The 21,218-nt window shown below is 60.7% G+C and overlaps 3 protein-coding genes across 3 annotated transcripts; 1 reads left to right on the top strand and 2 right to left on the bottom strand.

Moving 5' to 3' along the window:
- The first annotated feature begins 611 nt into the window (after positions 1–611).
- SNPH (syntaphilin) lies at positions 612–7,182 on the top strand. Its single transcript, XM_065754516.1, has 5 exons — positions 612–754; positions 3,079–3,147; positions 3,986–4,087; positions 5,161–5,310; positions 5,925–7,182. Exons 1-5 carry the CDS (start codon positions 612–614, stop codon positions 7,027–7,029), a joined length of 1,569 nt encoding a protein of 522 aa, XP_065610588.1. The 3' UTR covers positions 7,030–7,182.
- A 1,085-nt stretch (positions 7,183–8,267) lies between these two features.
- SDCBP2 (syndecan binding protein 2) lies at positions 8,268–11,190 on the bottom strand. The gene is made up of 9 exons (XM_065754365.1): positions 10,958–11,190; positions 10,314–10,375; positions 10,121–10,214; positions 9,872–9,984; positions 9,597–9,758; positions 9,308–9,483; positions 9,066–9,237; positions 8,792–8,883; positions 8,268–8,687 (listed from the first exon to the last, which is right to left on the bottom strand). Exons 1-9 carry the CDS (start codon positions 11,082–11,084, stop codon positions 8,633–8,635), a joined length of 1,053 nt encoding a protein of 350 aa, XP_065610437.1. The 5' UTR covers positions 11,085–11,190; the 3' UTR covers positions 8,268–8,632.
- Positions 11,191–12,895: 1,705 nt separating this feature from the next.
- FKBP1A (FKBP prolyl isomerase 1A) lies at positions 12,896–20,484 on the bottom strand. The gene is made up of 5 exons (XM_065754378.1): positions 20,378–20,484; positions 20,222–20,269; positions 15,056–15,168; positions 14,277–14,429; positions 12,896–13,881 (listed from the first exon to the last, which is right to left on the bottom strand). The coding sequence occupies exons 1-4, from the start codon at positions 20,412–20,414 to the stop codon at positions 14,301–14,303; spliced, it is 327 nt and encodes a 108-aa protein (XP_065610450.1). The 5' UTR covers positions 20,415–20,484; the 3' UTR covers positions 12,896–13,881; positions 14,277–14,300.
- Positions 20,485–21,218: the final 734 nt, after the last annotated feature.

Raw genomic sequence — 21,218 nt, 5'->3', positions numbered from 1 at the left:
GGGACAACCCAGAGCATCCTGTGGGGCTTGGCAGTGGGAACCCCAACAAAAGAAGTAGAGGATGGAGAAAATGGGGAAATCCAAGCGGACGGGGCAGGCACCACTGGGGCAGGAGGCAGCAGCAGCAGCAGGGTTAGTGCTGCATGAGGAGCCTGCTGCCTCTGTGTGCTCCATGCGAGGGCAGGACGAGCTGGTGGGGCAGGGCACGGCCGGTCCTGCGGGAATGGGGGAATCTCAGGAGCATGCAGAAGCAAAACCCCTGGAGGAAGGATCTGAGGGTCTTCAGAGATGATGCTCACCGGGGTCCTGCTTCATGCTGGATGCAGTGCCACTCCAACCCTAATGGTGTCCATCCCTGGCACAGCGTGGAGGAGCAGCACCGTTCCCTCCTGAGGTGTTTCCCCAGAACCAAGGCCTTGGTGAGGGGAAGCCCTCTCCTGCAGCACGGGGCTGAGCTGTGGGTGCTCTGCTCGCCCTCCTCGCTTCGCTCTGTTCTGTTGTGTGGTCTCCTGGGGGGGGTTGGGGGGCTGTGCCTGGCACTGCTGCCTGTGCACCGTCAGCACGGAGCAGAGCACTGCTGAGTGCAGCAGATACACAGTGCTACCAAAGCAATGACGGCCAAAAACACCGCTGTGAGGATAGAGGGAGCACTGGTGGGGTGCAGCCCCTGGGAGCAGGGTTACACGGGGAGCTCCGTGGGGGATTCAGCATCACTCCTGGTGCACTTCCTCTCATCCCTCATCCTGCAGAAAAGGTGAAAATGAAGTGAGCCTGGCTGGGGACATGGCAGCGGATGGATCCTACAGGAACCCCTCTGGGTGCTCCAGATGTGATTCCCCTCCTGCTGCCCCAGATCCTGACGTTCAGTTTTAGGCTTCTTGATGTTGTGCTGCTGTGCCATGCCCAGCTTGGGCTGCCTCCCAACCCCGCTATTTTTATGGGATTTCTTCTTCCTGCCCAACCCTGCAGCTTTGCTCTGACCCCTTCCAGAAGCCTCATTTTTTTTGCTGTCTCCCATTTCAGCGTCCTGCTCCTGATTCCTCCTTGCCTCTCCCTGTGCCTCCCATTGTCTTCCTGGTGCACTCGGGGACCCGCTCGTTTATCTTTGAACGCTTTCCATTTCCTCTCTGTGTGCTTTTCCTAATGCCTAATGGATGAGCAGCCGGAGCTGCTGCCGTGGGCTGCCTGCCATGCTGGGAAGCTCCCACCCAGGCTGCAGCTTGGAGTTTTGTGGGTCCCACGAGCAGTGTGATGCCTCCATTCCTTTGCCATTTCCCCCCCCATATCCCCCGGTGGGCTCTGCAGCAGAGCTGCCAGCAGGCACTGAGAAAGCAGAGAGCTGAGCTGCGTTTCCCTCTGTTGCCTTTCAGCTGGGATCAGATCACGTCGCCTTTCCCTTTCCTTCATGCTGAGGCTCCCTAGCTGCTCCTCCGGGTTCGCATGACTGTGCTAATTGCGAGTGCAAATAAGCAATTACCTCCGCCCTCAGAGGCAAAGCGTGCCGTGTACGTGGGAAGGATGTGCAGGTTGTTCTGTCTGTCTGTCTGCCAGCCAGACCTGCCCATCCTGGCAGACCGTGGGCACGCTGTGGCTTCTGGGGAGATGGAAGCAGCCCGTGGATTTCCTAAGAACAAAGAGAGCTCTTCTTTATGGCCAGCAACGGGCACCGAGGCAGTGTGGTGCAGGAGGGCACCCTGAGCAGGGAGAGCGTGCACTGGGGATTGCATGCACCCGAGGGCTCCCTCCAAAGCTGAGCCATGCTGTGTGCCCACGGGGAATGGGAAAGGCAGGAGTGGGAATGGGAGCTGGCGTGGGAGGAGCAGGAGGCAGCCGAGTGCTGTGGGGCAGGCACGGACCCGCACGCAGTGCTTGGGGCAGTGAGAGGGCGAGGAGCTGACCTCTGTGGCTGCAAATCCCGCAGAGCTCGGCCCGAAGGCAGCACGGGGGGGATGCGTGGGGCCGGGCTGTGCCGCAGCACACGCTGCCGTGGGCCGGGCTTTGCTGGATGCTGATTCATGCTGCTGCATTTGCAAAGCGGCCGCGCACAGCTGATCCGGGAGCTCTGATCCTGCAGCACAGAGCCCTGCTGCCCCTTCCCAAGGTTTTCCCCCTCTCCCTCGTCCCTGTGACCCCCAGAGCCCACGGACTGGCCCCCTCGATGTATGGTGTAGGGCTTGGGCTGCTCTGACCGACTGTCGGTGCCCTGCGCTGGGGAACAGGCAGAAGAGAGCACTCTGAGCGTTGGACAGAAGTTATCCTTGGGGGAGACAATCTGAGATTTCCAACACAAAAGGCCCCATCAGGCATCAGCTGGCAGTACTCCCTCCTCTCCTCTCACCCCAGTTCTCTCCCTGCCCTGGCCTGGAGCCCAGGCAGCACTCAGCACTCCCAACCACCCATTGATTATCAGAAGGTCCATTGCTGGAGCTGCTCTAGGCTGGAGCTGCTGAGATCTGGGATAACCTCAGCTGGAATGTGCCAGGATGGGGAGCATGCAGTGCCCAGCACCCCGTGAGTGCCAAATGTCCATGGCGTTGCTTGGTGCCACGGATATGCAGAGCCAGTGCTGTCCATAGCAATCCTTCTCTGCAGCAGTTCCCATCCCCATGTGAGCCCAGAGCTGCTGCCTCCTCAGGTTGCAGACCTCGGGATCTGCCCTATTTATTTTCAGGCAGACAGGCTCTGGGCTTCTTGTTGGATTAACAGCTGCTGCTGCTGCATCACGCAGGGATCTGCGCTTCCTCACCTGGTGTCACTGATGAATGGGTGATTCGGGTTAATTAATGAGGAGCAGCAGGTGGCCATAATAGAGGCAGTAGCGTGGGGTGGGATGCAGTGAAGAGCAGGAATGGGGGTTTCTGCCTTGGGAACCTACATGCGGACTCTGTGCTTTGCCTTATGAAGGAGGAAAGCCTCAGCCCTGAGCACAGCACTGCGATGCTGCTGGGCCGTGGGGTCACGAAGTCCCATAAAGGTGACCCAAGGACTGAATCGATGGCTCATGCAGTGGCTGGCGGGCTCTGTCCCTGCTGGGTTGCCCCAGTTGATCTCCTCTTTCTCTTGCTCTGTCCCCCACAGCTCCCCCGCGCCCAGGACCCGCGCCATGTCACTGCCGGGGAGCAGACGCTCATCCACGGGATCACGAAGGTGAATACACACAGGGAGCGGCAGTGGTGCCCACCCAGAGCCGGCAGCAGGGCAGGGAGCAGCCCAGGGATGCTGCTTTGAGGATTTGGGGCGTTGCATGTCGCTGGATGCTGCCCACAGCACCCTGACCCCGCATGGAGCACCCTCAGCACCGCACCCGTCCGTCTCTGTATGTGTCTGCCGCAGTCGGCACCAATGTTGAAGTCTTGGGATCTGCTCCCTGGTGCTGGGATCCACTTCGTGGTCCCAGGATCTGTTCCTTTGCCCCAGGATCCACTCTTGGTGCCGTCCACCAAAGGCGGTGCCGGTGGATGCCCCCTCCCCACGCAGCCCTGGGATCGGGCAGCGGTGCAGGGAGGTGCATTGGTCCTTGGAAAGGCCTTGAGCTGCAACAATAGTAAAAAATGGGGAAAAAGAGAGGAAAGAAGAATTTATTCCCCTCTGAGTGCGCTGCAGTTCTTTAGTTCCTGTCTGCAGCCATCGCCAGTGGAAAAGGGGCAGATGTGCCCATGTGTGGGTGCTGTTCACCCTATCCCACCTCCAGGATTCTCTCCCGGGGGCTCCCCGTCCCTGGGCACAGGGATGCCACGTGGGTGCCCGCGGGATGGAGCGGGTGGGTTTGGGTTTTGGGCCCCTCCTCAGCCTCACCTTCGCGCCCGTCGCCGTCTCCGTGCCATTTTGATCCCCGCTGTTTGTTCTGTCCTTTTGTCTTGTGTGTTCTCGGTGCGGTGGTTGGCAGTCGCGGGCTTTATGGACGGAGTGGCTTTGCCTCCTTCTTTAAGTCATCAGCGCCCTCAGCCACTCGGCCTGAGACACAGCCTCTTCTCCCTGCCTCCAGGCGCCCCTCGCCCCCCGGGAGGGACACCTACGGCACCTCCTCGCTGAGCAGCAGCAGCAATTCTGGCTCCTACAAGGGCAGCGACAGCAGCCCCACCCCAAGGTAACCCCTCGCCCGCAGCCCCCTGGGCACTTTCCTGGGCAGGGGGAGCAGCGCTGGTCCCGGTGCCCACGTGCCATGGGGCAGGAGCACAGGGGCTACAGGGTGAGGACGTGCTGCTGTGCTCGGAGCTGCCGGAGGGGCTGCTGAGCCCCCACCATCCCCACAACTCCTCTACCGCTGTCATTCCGTCTTCTCCTCATTGTCACCCTCCTGCCAGCTCCGTGCCCATCCCTCCTGTCCTGCCCTGGCTGTGGCTTGTGCGCTGCATGCGTTCCTCCCTCTGCTCCCTGCTCCCAGGAACGCTGCCTTTGGAGCCTTTGGGGCAGAAGGTGCAGCAGGACTGCATTTGGAGCTGCCCATGTGTTGCTCCGGGCAGTGGGGCTCATCCCTGAGCCAACTGCGTTCCAGCTGCCAGAGGTGGCATTGGATCTGGGATGAAATGATGGGATCGGACAGCAAATAGAGCAGGGATGGGGTGGCCACAGGCATCACCAGGACAACATCCTGCCTGGCTGCTCCTGACACGTGGCTCCTCTCTGCACAGAACTGCACGATGACCAGCAGCTTTGGGCTGCACCATGGCAATGCATGGGGGGCTGTGCTCTGCTGCAGTGCACGTTGGGTTCAGACCACCTTGCTGTGATGGGAAGGGGCTCGGTGCAGTTTGCTGCAGGGCGTGAGCATCTGGAGCCGTGCACAGCTCTGTGCCTGCTCCCTGGCCAAGCGTGCAGCCATGGAGCAGCTGCCTCTCTCCTCACCTCCCTCCCCACCCTGTGCTTGCTGAGCTGCCCTGGGCTGATGCCCAAAGATGTCCATCAACCTCAGCTGTGCTGGTGGCCACACAGGGAGGCTCCAGAGCTGCTGCAGCCCGGGATGAGCGAGCAGCTCAGACCTACTCCATCACAGCCCATCTCACTACACACCCCTGGTGGGACTGCCCCCACTTCAGGGTCTCCATCCACACGGTACATTCCCCAAGAGATTGCCCCAGGCCCACGGCAGTCTTGTGTGTGACATCTCCATGGGGAGCACGGCCCCGTGCCAGCAGCAGGGTGACAGCTGTGTCCCCGCAGGCGCTCAGCCAAGTACAACCTGTGCAGTGACAACCATGGCATCAAGCCACCCACACCGGAGCAGTACCTGACCCCGCTGCAGCAGAAGGAGGTGTGCATCCGGCACCTGAAGGCCCGCCTGAAGGACACGCAGGAGCGGCTGCAGGACAGGTAGGTGTGGGGTTGTGGGGCTCCCTTTTTAATTGTCCTCAAATCTGAATGCACTTCCACAGCGCAGGGCAGCTGGCGGGGCTGCAGAGCCTGGCAAGCTCAAAGGAGCTGACTGAGCTCTTCCCTTCGTGGCTGGGTTTTCTCTCCCACGGTTTTTCTGGATGTCAGTGTCACGCAGTGGCTGAGCTCCATCTGCTCCTCTGGGGGCTTAGGCACATCCTCGCTGCCCTGCCAGCTGCCACCCAACCTCCATGGGCACCTGCTGTCCCCACACAGCCCTTAGAATCACAGACATTGAGGTTGAAAAAGAGCTCCAAGATCCCCAACCCATCCCACTGTGCCCACTGCCCCTGCCCCACATTTCCATGGTTCATGGAGCACCTCCAGGGTCACTGAGTCCAACCACCAACCCATCTGCACCGTGTCCCCCCACGCCAGATCTGCCAGAGCAAGCAGGCTGAGCATCACAGCTGGGGTCCCAAATGTGGGTGGTGTCACCCTAAATCACTGCTCTGAAGTGCCGTGGGCATTGCAGGGCACATGTACCCTCGTCTCCATGGCACCCTCACCCGGGGCCCGCGGTGATGCCTTGTGCCTGCCCCCCCTCACTGCAGGGATGCCGAGATCGAGGACCTGAAGACGCAGCTGTCACGGATGCAGGAGGACTGGATCGAGGAGGAGTGCCACCGCGTGGAGGCCCAGCTGGCGCTGAAGGAGGCTCGCAAGGAGATCAAGCAGCTGAAGCAGGTGATCGACACGGTGAAGAACAACCTGCTGGAGAAGGACAAGGGGCTGCAGAAGTACTTCGTCGACATCAACATCCAGAACAAGAAGCTGGAGACGCTGCTGCACAGCATGGAGGTGGCACAGAACGGCGCGGGGCTGAAGGAGGAGGGGGCTGCTGAGTCTGCGGGGGGGTCCCCGGCACGCTCCCTCACCCGCAGCTCCACCTACACCAAGCTGAGCGACCAGGCGGGCGGAGAGCGCACCGCGGGCGGATCGCAGACCATCTCGGTGGACGAAGGGGCCGACAGCGGCTTCGCGGGGGGGGACGAAGCCCCCGGCCGCCCGGACTTGTTGGAAGGGGGGGAGCCCTGCGGGAGGCTGCCCCCCAGCTCCACCTACGAGAAGCTGCTGGGGCTGCGGGGCGGGGTGGAGGCGGGCGTGCAGGCGAGCTGCATGCAGGAGCGTGCCATCCAGACGGACTTTGCGCACTGCCAGCCCGACCTGGACACCCTCCTGGAGAAGGTGATGAAATCCCAAGCGTGCAGCTTGGGCAGCCCCACCTCCGTTTGGGTGTCCGAGATGGAAGACGCGGAGCCGGGCTGCGGGATGCCCGACCCCGCCGTGGGTACGGACCTGGAGCCCGAGGACGGGGAGGTGCCGCACAACCCCGCCGTGCAGCAGCCCCGCAGCGTCAGCCCCTCGGTGGCCATCGCCTGCGCGCCCGAGGAGGATGCGACGGCAGAGCCGGGCTGCGACGGAGCTCCGTCCAAGAGCTATTGGAGCCGCCACTTCATCGTGGATCTGCTGGCCGTGGTGGTGCCGGCCGTGCCCACGGTGGCGTGGCTGTGCCGCTCTCAGCGCCGTCAGGGGCAGCCCATCTACAACATCAGCTCGCTGCTGCGCGGCTGCTGCACCGTGGCCCTGCACTCCATCCGCAGGATGGGCTGCCGCGCCGTCAGCAACCCCAACCCCGGGGGCGGTGCGCAGCCCTGACCCCCCCCCACACCCCACCCCGCACCCCGTGCTGCCCCTCCCTTCCCTCCTCCCCCTCCCCCCGCCCCACCCCGCGGAGCCGACCGCTGATTGTAGTGCCCCGCGGTTGGGGGACGCTCCGCTCCGTCCGCTCCGCTCCTCGTGCACAGCCCCCGGGGGTGGGGGCGAAGGGGGCACGGGGTGGGAGTGCTGCCGCTCCGAGCCTTTGTCCCCGAGGATGCCGAGGGGTCGGGCGCGGTGACACGAGGGCTGCTCGGGCTCTGTCCCCGCGCTGCGCGCAGCTCTGCGGTGCTGGGGATGTCACTCCGCGGCACTTCGCTTTCTTCTCGGTTGCCCTCGCGGGGACATCGCTGCAGGGGGAGGTGGCGAGGAGGCTGCGGTGGTGCTGCAGCCTGGCAACACCCCCCAAACCGGGCACGCTTCTTGCTCCGGGTGCAGCATTGCACGGCGGGACGGGCAGGAGGACAGAGGGAACCCCCTGGGACAGCGGGGGTGGAAATGGGACGGGATCAGATATACCTCACACCCGAGCAAGGCTGAGCCGCCCGCAGCGCCGTCTGTCCCGTCCCGTTCATTCGTTTGCTTTGCACTATATTCACTTTCATTTCCTTTCGGTAACGTTGGGCGCCCTCATCGTTTGGGTGCATCCTCGTCCACCCCTCCCAGCTCAAAACCCCATTTCCACGGGGTGGGGAGCCTACTGCAAAATGCCTTTTTGTCTTTTTTTTTTTTTTTGGGGGGGGGTGGGTGGGTGGGGAGGGTGTTATTAAGTTTATTTTATTTTATTTTGGAAAAGCAAAGACAGCAAAGATTGGCCAGCAGGGGGCTGCCCCCGGGTGTACCGAGGGGTCCCGGCCCCCAGCGCGAATGTCTGCGGCTTCCTCGTGACTTGAAGCAGTGGTGTCCCCCCTCCCCCCCCCACCCCTCACACCGCAGGACGCTGTGCCCCACGTGCCCCCACAGCCCCCGCGGATCCGTGGGGCGGGGGCTGACGCTGGGGAGCAGCGGTCGGAGCGAGCGGCCCCGGGCTGTAACCTCTCGTGCAATGTATTTGTGGATCCGTGTATGCGTCTGTCCGACTATCCAAAGCTTTGCCAAGAAATAAATGTAACGTTATATTTGAAAGACAAATCTATATTATATATTTTTTAAATACAGAAGTGGAAAAAAAGGAAAAAAAAAAAGAAAGAAACAAACAAACAACAAAGTTGTAACCCTCCTAACCCCCCCCCCCCCAACCCCCCACCCTCATCTCGTTTCCGCTGTCCTGTACTGCAGTGGATGTAATAAACGTCGCTGGGTCTGTGTCTGCTTTGCTGGAGACAGCCTTTGGGTTTGCCCTGGGGGTGGATATGGGGGGCACAAAGGGGGGACATGGGGACAAGGAGAAGCACTGCGGGGCAGGGGCACATTCCCCATCCCTGTGCTGAGAGCTGGGGGGCACGGGATGGTGTCACAGCGTCAGCTCTCATGGGTTGTTTTTTGGGGGGGCTGAAGGGGCACTGCCAGCAGTTCCTTTGAGCCCCCTCCCCTCTTCCAGGCTTGGCCGTGGGGGTGCCCACACTGGCGTCTGCCCAGAGGTGCTGGGATGGCAGCTCTGGCATCAGAGGTCGGGGATGGAGTGGTCCATGGATGACTTCATCTGTCCTGGAGACAGCCTGCACATGGGGAAGGGGTCAGGGGGAGCCCCAGGGTCCCCTGGGACCACTATGGGGCTGGGGGAGGCAATAGGAGATGGGGATAGGGGGAGTGTGGGTCTCACCTTTTGACCATGTGCTCATAGATGACGGCAGGGATGATGGTCAGAGTGATGACGTTCCCTGCGCCTGCCAGCACCTCCATCACCTGCTTATCCTGTGCAGGGAGGAAGCACTATGAAACGCCATGACACAGCCCCACGTTGCATCCACCCCCGTCCAACCCACACCTCCCCATGGCTCCGAGTCCACCGTCTGCACCCAGAAGTCCCTTGTACCAGCTGCAGGGCTGCCCTCACCCTGGGCAGCTGTGCCACAGGGACACAGCTGTGTGCATACCTTCAGGCCTATGACGTTCTGACCGTTGACCTCGCAGATGTAGTGGTGGGTCAGGAGCCCGTTACGGGCAGCAGAGCTGTCCTTGGCCAGCGACACAATTCTCCCCTTCTTCACCACGATCCCCACGTGCCCGGTGCTGTCCTTGTGCACGGTGACAGTGCGCTGGAACGGTCTGTGGGGACGGAGGGGGGCTCAGTGCCAGCCCCGTGCACGGTGGCACCGCACACCCATCCGCCTCTCACCTGTCCCTCACCACCATGACAATCTTCTCTGGGTTCGCCTTCTTCAGCGCCCGCTGCGCTTTGTCGCTGCTCCAGCCCGCACAGTTCTTACCATCAATCTGCAGGATCTGGTCACCAAAGCGCAGCCCCACCAGCGCTGCCGGAGAGTTGGCCTTCACCAGCTGCACGAAGATGCCCTGGGGGGGGACACAGCGAGGGGAGCGATGGTGTGGGGCTGCACCGGGACCGGGCGGCCGTGCTGTGCTGAGCATCACACTGCTCTGTGCCCTGCCACCAGCCCTCCCCTCACCTGGTCGATGTTTTTCAGCTGCAGCCCCGTCTTGCCCCGCTCGTCCTTGCAGAGGTGGATCTCACGCACACCCGGTTTGATCTCTGCCCGTCGCAGCCCCGCACTGTTCCCACTCAATGGGGCAACCAGCTGCCCCGGCAGTGACCCGACGGGGGTCAGCGCCTGCAATGGGGATCAGGAGGAACGTGGGGTCACACATCAGCCCTCAGGGGACGCTGTGTGCCTTCCCCAGGCAGGCTGAGGCTATGGGAGGGGACTCCTAGCCCAGAACCTACAGTGCTGCTGTCTGGGAAGAGGTTTTTCTGGATCTCTTCACTGGAGAGCGACAGCCCCATGTAATCCTCCAGCTCGGCCAGGTTGGGGTACAGCATGGGCGGTGCTGAGGGCACTAGGGACACAGAGAGAGACCCATGGGATGAGCTAAGAAACCCCCAGATCCCATTCCCTACCCATGCCCCGAGCTGCTGGGGGCTTCAGCTGAGCCCCCGCCCCACACAACCCCCGGGCACTGCCCCCTGCATTACCTGTGCTGGAGGTGACCTTAGGCTTCTCCGGGAGCTTTGGCTTCTCAGTGAGCACTGTGGTGGCGGGGGTGCCAATCCCAGCAGCTGCCTGTGCCTGGGGGAAATGGGGTTTGCTTGAGGTGCTGCCCCCACCCTGGGGTCACTGTGGGCACCCGATGGGTCTGACCGCCCCCATAGTGCTGATGACACTGACCTGCAGGACCTGGTGGCCCTTCATGTCCTCCAGAGAGGGGTAGAGCGTTGCCATCTCTGAGCCTGGGGATGGGATGTGGACAGGGTGAGGGTTTTTTAGGGGCTGGGTTCAGTGCCCCAAACAGCCCTCAGGGACCCACAGGGCTGAGATCACCCTGCTCCTGGCTCCGTGTCCCAGCCATCACCTGCAGCCTCGGGCCTGACTCAGGGCTGTGTCACCGGGGCCGCCACCTCTGTCACTTCCCAGCAGCTGGGGCATGTGCTGGGCATGAGCACAGACACGAGCATCCCAGCAGCCGCCCTGCTCTGGGTGTGATGTGCTGGCTTACCCCAGCCACACACAGAGGCTCTCTCAGTTTCTTCAAACTCAGCTGGGGGATATCTCCATGAGCGATGCCCCCATGGGCAAAACCCCTCTGTCACTTTTTCTCGCTGCCCTTAGTCCCACACCAGCTCCCTCCACACCATGCCCTGCATGGCTCTGTGCCCCAAAAAACATCACCCAAACATCACTGCCCACCTCCAGCCCCTGCTCCAAGCACCACCAAAGCCAGGCAAGATCCAGCCTGGTAGCAGCATCCTGAGGTGGGGAGCTGATCCCACAGACCCACTCCCACCCCCCAGCCCAAGTTCCTCCACACTCACCTGAAGAGATTTCCGGCTCTTGTGCACTGCCCTTCACCTGTCCTCGTGCTTTTATAGCAGTGCCCATCCCCGGGGAGGGGCCCAATGGCCTCAGCTGACAGCCACCTCCCTGTGCCAGCTGGGGCATGGGGGAGGAAGAGGAAGGTGAAGGCAAAGCAGCTGGGCTGGCCCCAGGGAGGAGCACAGAGCAGTGGGATTGGATAGTGTCACTGATGGAGCCAGGGACACAGATGGGGACATACATGAGGTTGGGGACCATTTTCCATGGGCTCCAAGCATCCTGGAAGCCATAGGGATGGGGCCGTGCACCTCCAAGGTGGCCCCCACCCTTCCACCCTCAGGTGCCACCACCACAGTGCTCAGTGTCACCACAGCCCCAACCAGAGGCCAACAGAGCCCCGTGCCTGCAAGGTGGGCACAGTGGGTGCCATCAGCCCTGTGTGGGTGTCTGTCCCTTGTGTCACCTCTGCGTGGGGCTGACGTTGCCACATCCCTCACCCATTTGTGATGGCTCCGTGGGAAAACTGAGTCAGGGCTGCAGGTGGAGGGTGTCAGCCCAGCACTGAACCACACGTCCCAACCTGTGTGATGCCACCAGACCCCGTGTCCCCACGCACACAGATCCTGCGGGTGCCCATGGCTGGTGGCACAGGGCCAGCCCTGATGCAGGGCATGGCTCAGCCTTGCGTGCCAGCAGGAAGCAATCTATTTTACCAGCATTATTTTTAGCCTGCGGTGCCCGGCTGCCCCAGAACACAATGGGAGCAGCTGATGGATGATAAGCACGGCTGGGAGTGAGTGCTGGGGCTCTGCTGGGAGGATGGCACCCTTGTTAGCAGGGCTGTGCCAGCCTTGTAGAAAAGGGGCTGGGAGGGCCCAAGCACAGAGAGCACACAGAGAGCACCGCCCCTCCCCCCCCACCCCCCCCAGCACTCCCTGGTCTTTATCTCTGGCTACAAAGCCATGGCACAGCCTGGCACTGGTTAATAATTAAAGCAAAAGCTCTGCAGGAAGAGAAACCCAAGCTCGTAGGGAGGTTCTGTCTAGGAGTGGTGGCAGCAAAGGGCAGGGTAGCTCCCTGTCTTCCTCCCTGTGCTGCCAGGCTGAGGGTCCTGCAGCAATGACCTGAGCCTGGGGACCCAGAGAACTGCTCCAGCCCAGGGACCACCTCATTGCAGCTCCTTCCAGCCTGAAGCACTGGAGCAGCACACATGCAATGTTCCCAAACTGAGTGCTAAGGGTCCCAGCCCCAGGAGCACATGGGGTGCAGCTCAGCCTGCAGTGCTGCTCACTCTCAAAAGCACCAGCCACATCCAAACTCATAACATTCCCCTTTAAATGCAAACTGTGAACCCACTGTGACGTGAGGATTTTCTGCAGACACATTATCGACCACAGCCAATGAAGCAAAGGCCGTTCCCAGAGAAGCCAGGTACTGGCACAGGGATCTGAGCAGCAGGGCTGGGGACCTCGAGCCTTTAAAGCTACTGTACAACTCACACCCTATAGCTGAGTGCTGAACCAGCCTCCCCAACACAGCCAGCAAGAGCACTGCCAGACACACACACACCACTACCCGGCACGCAAGCATCAGCAGGAAAGAACAAAAGTCACAGCTGTGAGCTCTGACATTCAGGTGAGAAACCACAGCACAGCCACAGCCAAAATAGATGTAAGAGGGTTTCAGGGTCTCACAGAGACCTGCTCCGGGCACACAGGCTGCTGGACGTGCACTTTCCAGCCTCCAAAATGGGATAAAACCCATCCAGAGATCCGGTGCCCTGGAGCAGGAGGGACCCAGCAGGCGGAGCTGCGGGCAGAGCTTTTATGGGTTTGCAGTAAGGCAATTAAAGCAAGTCGTGCACGTCCCCGCCCCACATCCCCCCCCGTGCTGCCAGCCCTCCCTACCGAGGGAAGAACCTCCGACACACACAGGGCTGAGAAAAGCCAGCAAAAAGCGTTTTTATTGCAATCATAAAACTTGATACCTTTACGCGGTTGGAGGAGGAAGTGAACGGCGGCGATTTCTCTCACCAAGTCACTAGGCAGGGCTGGGGGGAAGCGATGAGAGCAGCCAAGCAGCGATGACCAGCATCAGGGGCATGAGAATAGGCAGCTGTGCTCAGCCCGGGGGCAGCCAGGGTCTGATGTTTCCTTTCCAGGGAGGGCAGAGGGGATGGGGGTATCCCTTGTGAGCTCACTACCCCCCCCAGCTCCACCGCCTCCCCTTGCAGCACCTCCCATTTGTCTGCTGTTTTCTCTTTTTGTTTTAAAGCAAAGAAAGCTCAGTGTAAGACAGTGAATTTCCAGGGGGTGGTGAGGCTCTGATGGCCCAACTGCCCCCACAAACCCAAAAGTGAGACGGCAAAGGGAGGAGATGGGGCCGAGCTGCCCCCAGCAGCCCTGCAACGCTGCGCTTCCCCAGGAGGGTGGGGAGAGGAACACTGCTTCCTCAGTGCCCCAGTTCCAGGTAACTACACACATCCTAACACTACTTTGTTCTCCGCATCCATTCAGCCTCACTCTGCTATGGCTTTTGCAGCAGCAGCAATTTCTGGTTTGAAAACATCGTAGAGATCTGCACCAAAACAAGTTAACTAACTAACAGGTTTCCTTTTGTTCAAATGACTCCTATCTAAGGTCAGCCCGTCTGCACACTACTGAGAAAACGTAGTCTACACCTGGAACAAAAATAAGATTAAGAACTTGACCCAAAAAGAGTTGAGGTTTACGGCGTATAGTTTAAAAAGACATAAAAACACAATACAAGGAGGAAGAGTCAGACGCAAAGCTTAGTGACCAAAGGCATTCAATCAAGGTGTAAGGTTATACAATGAGTGTAGTGAACTATCAGGAAAAGCTCCGTACAAAGTCATGTGCACTCTTCTTGAAGCTGAGATTCTGGATTCCTCCATGTGCCAAACCTGTTTGGGGGAGAGGAGAGGCAGTGTGACACAGACACCCACTGCTGCCTGCAGTACCGGCGCAGGAAGGAGTGTGGTCACAAAGGGATGGTCCCGTTGCCAACCACATGCTCTGCTCCAAGCAGAAGTCAAACTCTGCTGATGTGGGGATCAGGACCCCATCCTGCCCACTGCAGAACCCAGCAGCACGGAGGACTGAGGCACATCCAGCCCTCTGCTTCTATCCCACAGTGATCCCCCACATCCCCAAGCCCCCCAGACAAACCCACAGCCAGAAACCTGCTCTCCACACCACTAACACCTCCATCCCACCTCCCCGAGGCAGACAACAGGGGCTCGAGCCTCCCCCGTGTCCCAGCAGCCCCCTCCCACCCCCTGCAGCTCCCCCTCCTTACCCGAGGACGGGGCATTGGGGTGGGTCATTCCAATTTCATGAGCTCCACGTCGAAAATTAGAGTGGCGTTTGGTGGGATGATCCCTGGGTGGCCGGTGGAGCCATAGGCATAATCTGGGGAGATGGTCATCTTCGCCCTCTGACCAACGCTCATCTGGGAGGAGGGATGAAGATGAGGATGTCAGATGCACGCAAACACTGGGTGAGTGACAGCAGGAGGAACACGGAGCTGTCCCCACTCCTTTCCCAGTGCTGGGACAGAGTGGGGATCGATGCTGGACAAAAGCAGAGGGGATTGGCGAGGGATAGGAAGGGCATCAGCAGGAAAAGGCAGGCAGCACAGGCTGGAAAAAAGAGCAGGGATGCTGCACAGGGAGCAGAGCCGGCGATGCCCTTCACACAACCATTTCCTAGGACCTCCAGGCTGTTCCCTGCAGCTTCCCCAGCTACAGCGTGAGCACCAGTTCCCAACAGCACAGAGCCCACCACAGCCTGCCCACCCTCCTCCCCACAGGCCCACAGCATCAACAGCAGGAGCAGGGGGCCCAAGCTCCCACGGTGCTCGCTCAGAGGTGACTCAGTAGGGAAACGTCAGCACTGAGTCACCGGCGTGCTGTAGGTGTTCCTCGGCCCGGCCCTGCTCCGTTCCATCTGGCAGGTGGCAATGCAGAAGGTGATATTCACACCCACGCCTCCCATCGTGGAGGGGGTGGAAATCTGAAGGGCTGCACGCAGAGATTTCTGCCCACGTTACAGATCCCCACGAGCGATGCCGGGCACCTGAGCGACTCCTTCCTCCCAGCCACGGATCACCTCCTGCTTGCCCATCACGAACTTGAAGGGTTTGTTCCTGTCACGGGAGGAATCAAACTTCTTCCCATCCTCCAGCATACCTGGGGACAGAAAGGGGAGGGAGGGATGAGGCTCGTGACACGGGAACAGCCAGGTGTCTACGCGGGACGGGTTGTTACCCAGCAGCTGTGACGGTCACCATAGGAAGCTCACGTGGCCCTGAGTCAGTGGGATTTCCCAGCTGCCCTGGGAAAACACCTGTACAGCAGGGACACCCCCCACCAGCACCTCCCGCTGCAGAGAGCAGCCCTCAGGTGGGCAGCGTTGCTCCTCCCAGCTGCAGGAATCACCACGTCCCTGCTCCGTGCTGTTTTCATGCACAGAGAAGCCCTCCTGCAGGTTAGGACAGAGGACAGGCAGCAGAGAGGACACCTCGCCTGTCCCAGAGCATCAGCACTCTGCATGGCAGGGTATGAGGCATGGCTGGTTTCTGTCCTTAAGCACACAAAATTCAGCTTGGGCTGCCAGCCCGTGAGCCACAGTGCCAAGCAGGAGCCACACGTGCCTGGGGCAGCCCCCATCCTGCAGCACACACCACACAGCCCAGGGGCACTGATACCCACAGGGCTAAATATAACTTCCAGCACGAGCAAGGAGGAATTTCCTCCCTTCTCCTCCGTCCCTCCCTTGCTCCCTGCGTGACCTTCTTGGGGAATCTCACTGCTGGAGCTGCCTTATAGGAGCAGGGACATTGCTGGGAGCACAGCCCCGCTGGGAGCTGTCCCATACCTGGGTGTCTGCCCACCCAGTGCACAGAGCCCAACAGACACAGGAAGCAGGGCAGCCAAGGCCAATGAACAGCACCAGGAGGGTTTGTAATTTCAAAGCAACTGCTGCAAACGCTTCTCTCTTCCCCACTTCCCCAAAAAGCCCAAGAACTTGTTTTTCTGTCTGGAAAGCTCTCTGCTCTTGAAAAACAAACTCGTTGCCCTGTCCAGCAGTGCATGGGATGCAGTGGTTCCCCTAAGCAGGGCACAGTGTCACTGCCCAGGGGCGAGGGAAAGCACAGAGCACGGGCTGTGCTGCAGTGAGCAAGGTGCACAGAGAGCAGATGATGAATGGAGGGTGTGGGAAACAGAGCATCCCTGCAGCTCTGAGGGCACCAAGCGGTGCCTGGGCAGTCACCATCTCCCTGCTGGGCTCAGTATCACACCGTGGAGAGCTCAGAGCACACCACAAAGACAGCATCGGCACAGGGCACCCACGTTTGCTTGCTCACAAATGGGGCCACTGTCCCGTTTATTTCAGGGAGCAGAATAGAGATTTTAGTTTCACAGAAAGCAAAAAGTTCCCCTGAAGGGCCCCCAGCATCGAGCATCGGCATCAGCTCAGCTGGTCACCCTGCAGCCCTGGACTTTGGAACAGCAAATCTGGGGTTTCCTCCTTTTTCAGGATAAACCACTTGGTGCTGAGCCTGCTCCCAGCCCTGCCTGGCACTGGGACAGCAGCAGCAGGGTTGTGGGCAAGGGAAGGACAGTGTGGCCTGCTGCTGCTTCCACACTGCATGGGGAAATCAGGGGCCACCCCTTCCCCTCTTCCCACTCTGGCTCTGCAGCTGAAGCTGCTGAGACCAAGCAAACAACCCTTGGTACGTGCTACTTCCCAGAGTCCATCTAACAAGCTGGCTCACAGTGAACATAAAAGTACCATCAGCACTGCAGGCAGTGCTGCAGATGCCTTGAAGGAGGCCAGCATGCTGCGTGCCCCTAACACGGAGCTCACCTGCACAAAACTGGCACTCCAAGCTGGCAGCAGCCTGCTCACAGGAGCAAGGCATCCACCAGCTGAGCTGCCTGCCACAGCCCTGATCCATCTCCACAGCCCTGGGAGGCGCTGGTTACACACAGACCTTGCCCCACTGCCCAGCACACAGACATGGGATGCTGTCCCACTCCTCCATGCCAATAGCAAAACAAAGAGCTCTGAGGTTTTCGAGGTGGATCTTCATCTCTGCAACTTCCTCTGCCAGAGAGGCTCCCAGGAGACTTCTCCAGCCTTGGACAAGTAGGAGCAACCACTTCCTCCTCCCTGCCATCCTCAAGTGAGGAGATAACAAGATCTTAAATCTATTAGTAAGGCAAAGCATCCTCTGGCTAGAGGCAGAGCCTCAGACACTGCAAATAGCCGGAGGCCAGGAGCAGCTGCCAGCCCAGGGCACATCCCAACTTGTCTGAGCTCTGTGCAGGGCATCACAGAGCTGGGACACCCTGCAGCACAGCCACCCTGCTGCCAGCAGCTCCCAGCACTCAGAAGTGCAGACACTGGGGCAGCTTGGAGAAACCAAAGAGAGGGAGAGCAGGACCCTGCCAGGACAGGATGCTGCCATTCCACTGCACCATGACACAGGAAACATGGGGCTCCAGAGAGTGTCCCCAGCTCCAACTGGGGCTGGCAGCAGGGCTATGCCAGGTCTCTGCCACACTTGGCAGGCAGTGGCTGGGAGATGCTGGCTGTAATGCACAAATTGGCTGCGATCCCCCAGCAGGGCAGGGACAGCGGAAAGCAGACACGCAGAGGCAGCCAATCTCTCCCCATCCACACTCACATGTCAGCTCTTGGGGGTCAAAGTGTGCAGCCCCCTCTACTGCAGCTGGAGTACGGGATGGGATTGGAAACCCTTCCCACTGAGTTTTCCTGACCACTCACCAGCCCCACGAGTCACATCCCCACGCACAGCACGGGGTTGGGTGCTAGGGGAGCTGCTCAGCAGTTGCACAGCCGGTAGGAGAGGAAACGTCTCACAACCACAGGTTGCTGTGGTATGAGTGTGGCAGCATCTAGAGAGCAATGCTAGGTGCTGCACAGACAGCAGGAAGAGCCCGTGCTGTGCAGAGCTGTGGCTAAGGCTGTGCTCAGCTGCCTGACTCACGCAGCATCAGGGCTGCTACCCACAATCAATGCACTTCTGCGCTCCGAAGCCATCTCCCCATTACCCTGAGCAGTCCTGAATACATAAGAGGACTTTACCCTTGATTTAGTTTCCTTAAGAGCCTTTTCCATCAGAGCTCACATCAAAGCCTTTGCCCAACGCCCTGCTGCGCCAGCTCTCCAGCAGTGCTCCTCTATCCCCCTGCGGGCTCAGCCCCCGCTGGGAGCACCCACACACCCAAAGCATTGCTGAGGATTTTCTTCCTGACCTGGGACCAAAGGAAAATGAAAAGATCACCCCAAATCCCCCCCCCCCTACATGCCCCTGTTGCCAATGGGAAAATCCCAGCGTGTGTGATTGATGTCTCCTAAGCAGCAGCCTAGAGGATGCTGTGCTCTCCACCTTATTCCCCAAGCACTGCTCCCTCGTGCTCCCACACCAGGGCTGTCTGTCCATCCATCCCTCCGTCTGCCCACCCCTCACAGCACTGGGATGACATGGCTGCTCTCACTGGTGCTGGGCAGTGCTGCAGTGGGGCAGAGGAGTTGCACAGGGGCAGGACATGTGGGCTGAGGGGCAAGGGGACAGCAACCCAACACCTGCTCTATGTCTGTTCTAACTAAGCAAGCAGACACAGAGCACCTAGGGATGAAAGGACTGTCTGGGCAAGAGGAACAAAATGGATTTCGATCAAGTGACTGCAAACATATAGCTCACTGAGAGCTGAGCTGCTGCATGCCTGTTAGAGCTCACCGTGCTCAATGCTCCCAAGCTGGGGCTGGATTTCTCCAGCACTGGGTTTTCTGCACAGAGCAAACCACAGTCAGGGGCTGGATGCCACACTGGATCCCTGAGCCCAGCACGGGATGTGTCACACTGTCAGTGCTGTCACTGCGCTGCATTCGATGAATGAGCCTCAGGGTTGGGGAAAATTAATGGTTTCTCATTGTTGTTTTTTTTTTGCTGGAGCAAAGTTCCCCTCTCTGCTCGCAGTAAAAGCAGGGGATCAGGGCCTGTGGGCATGATGTGTGAACCAGGGGTTTTGATTTCGGCTGCCTGCCAGCACAGCAGTTCAGGGAGCTGCTGGCTGGGGGGGGATGGGGGGGACTAAAGGCCAAAAGGAGACAAAAACAACAACAAACAATACCAAAATAAATCAGAGAACCACTCCCAGGCCCAGCCTGTCGCTTGCTGCTGCTGGGAAGGGTCCGGCAGGAGGCAGTGCCCTTCACCCTCCCACCCCAAAAGCAAAGCAGGGGACAGGAAACCAGCCCCCATGACCCCCCCAGCAGCTGAAAAGGGGCAAGGAGTGGCTGTGCCCCTGAGCTGAGGTGGAAGCAGGGCTGGAGCTGCGAGCTGCAGGGCTGGCAGCAGCAGGGCTGGCCCACCGAGAGCCACTTGACTGCATGCCAGCGTCCCTTTGTTCTTCCCCCGGCAGAGGAAACGGGGCTGCCGGCAGAGGAGGTGGCCGGGAGAGAGTGAGCCGCTTCCTCTCCTCCAGAGCAGGGAATTAAAAGGGACGAGGAAAGAGGGGTGGGGGTGGGGAGGGGGGAAGGAGAAGCAGATGGGCTGGAGGGAGAGCTCAGACAGCGCTGCAGGAGTGGGCTTCGGGGGCTGCTCGGCAGCCTGGCACCTCACCCTGCGCTGCTGGGAGAGCAGGAGCCGGCTGCGAGCGGGGACGGGCAGCTCAGCCGCCGCATCCTGGAGGGCTGCAGCCAACGCAGCGAGCTGGAAGGGCTGGATGATGGTGGTGGTGGGTGTGTGGGTGGGTATGCGTGTGAGTGAGCCCCGCACGGAGCCCTGAAGCATTTCCCAGGCTCACAGCGCGGAGCTGAGAGAGAAACGTGCGTAACATCATCCCCCACCTGGCTGCGTGTGAACCCGAAGCGGGGCTGCTGCTGCTGCTGGGCGGGGGAACCCCGCGGCACCGCTCCATCAACGGCAGCCGGGGCTGTGCTGCGGGGGCACCAACGGAATCGGAGGGGGGGGAAAGAGGGGCTCACCCCATCTCCCCGAGGCCGACCCTCAGGACCCCAACCCACTGAGACACGGGCCCACACCGAGCCCGGGTTGTGCCTCGGGGGCAGTCAAGGCCCGGCCCTCCACTCACCCCCCCCCATCCACCTCCCTGCCGGGCTCCCGCAGGCCGCACAGTGGCTTTGGGGCCGACCCCGTCCCGCCTCCCGGTACCGGGCCGGCCCCGCCCCGCCCGGCCCCGCACTCACCCGTATAATGCACCACGCACGTCTGGCCGCGCTTGGGGAACGTCCGCCCTGCGGGGAGACGCGCACCGTCAGCGGAGCGGCACCGGAGAAAGAGAGAGAGAGAGAAAGGGAGGGGAGGGGGGGAGAAAGAAAGGGGGAGCGCGGGGCGCGGCTCACCGTCGCCGGGAGCGATGGTCTCCACGTGCACGCCCATGTCGCCGGTGCCGCCGCCGGTGCCGGTCCGTGCGCGCCCGCAGCGCCCGCAGCCCGAGGGAGGGAGGGAGGGAGGGAGGAGGGGCCACGTGTGCGCAGTCTCCGCCGCCATCGGCCCCGCCCACCGGGCCCCGCCCCCCTCCTCGCCCCGCCTCCCGCCGCCATCTTGCCCGCTCCCCCCTCCCTTCCCTCCCCGCCGCCATCTTGGCACCGCGCGGTTGCCGTGGAAACCGCGGTGCTCTCCGCGCCGCTCCCCTCCCCCACCCCGCGCACCCGTGTCCCGGTCCTGAGGCCCTGAGGGCCGCGTGGTGGAGCGCAGCAGCTCTGAGGCAAAAAAGGCTTTGTTCTGGGGACAGTGAATACTTCCATTTCCCGGAGTCCTTGCTTCAAGGCGCCCTACTTCCTCACTTTTTGTAGATGAGGATCCGTGAGGGGACGGAGCGGTTTCAAGGACGGCCACGGGACACATCAAACCCGCTGCCTTAAAACGGGGCACGACGGCAGTGGGGTGAAGCGAATCCCAAACTCCTGCTCCTTGCCTGTATCCTTTCAGCAGCGAAGCCCCGAGCTGTGGGGTTTGGTTTGGTTTTCCTGCGTTAATTCTCGCACTGATCTGTAGTCCTGCGTGCGGTCTGGAGCTGAGGTGTAAGGAAAGGGTGAGGAAGAGGAGCCTGCAGGCAGCGTGGAATCCCGGAGGACCCCGAGCTGGAAGGGACCCACGAGGATCAGTGTCCATCTCTTAGCATCACTGCCTTCCATCCACCCCTTGCTGCTCAGGCCCGGCCACGGCCTCAGCGGGGTGCTG

This window comes from Cyrtonyx montezumae, unplaced genomic scaffold (genome assembly GCF_038088225.1).
Source record: "Cyrtonyx montezumae isolate F1298 unplaced genomic scaffold, pur_monq_1.0 scaffold_9, whole genome shotgun sequence".
NCBI classification, from domain to species: Eukaryota; Metazoa; Chordata; class Aves; order Galliformes; family Odontophoridae; genus Cyrtonyx; species Cyrtonyx montezumae.
This window is presented reverse-complemented; position numbering and strand designations above follow the sequence as displayed.

What these genes read in the sequence shown, in the direction of transcription:
- SNPH (XM_065754516.1), top strand. Translation starts at nt 612, where the DNA reads ATGACGGCCAAAAACACCGCTGTGAGGATAGAGGGAGCACTGGTGGGG. An exon ending in GACAGCAGCCCCACCCCAAG is followed by an intron (nt 4,088 to 5,160) that starts GTAACCCCTCGC and finishes GTGTCCCCGCAG; the next exon opens with GCGCTCAGCCAAGTACAACC. An exon ending in CAGGAGCGGCTGCAGGACAG is followed by an intron (nt 5,311 to 5,924) that starts GTAGGTGTGGGG and finishes CCCTCACTGCAG; the next exon opens with GGATGCCGAGATCGAGGACC.
- SDCBP2 (XM_065754365.1), bottom strand. Translation starts at nt 11,084, where the DNA reads ATGCCCCAGCTGGCACAGGGAGGTGGCTGTCAGCTGAGGCCATTGGGC. An exon ending in AGAGCCGGAAATCTCTTCAG is followed by an intron (nt 10,376 to 10,957) that starts GTGAGTGTGGAG and finishes TCCCATCCCCAG; the next exon opens with GCTCAGAGATGGCAACGCTC. An exon ending in AGCTGAAAAACATCGACCAG is followed by an intron (nt 9,484 to 9,596) that starts GTGAGGGGAGGG and finishes GTCCCCCCCCAG; the next exon opens with GGCATCTTCGTGCAGCTGGT.
- FKBP1A (XM_065754378.1), bottom strand. Translation starts at nt 20,414, where the DNA reads ATGGGCGTGCACGTGGAGACCATCGCTCCCGGCGACG. An exon ending in GACCATCGCTCCCGGCGACG is followed by an intron (nt 20,270 to 20,377) that starts GTGAGCCGCGCC and finishes GTCTCCCCGCAG; the next exon opens with GGCGGACGTTCCCCAAGCGC. An exon ending in GGGAGGAAGGAGTCGCTCAG is followed by an intron (nt 14,430 to 15,055) that starts GTGCCCGGCATC and finishes CCCTCCTCCCAG; the next exon opens with ATGAGCGTTGGTCAGAGGGC.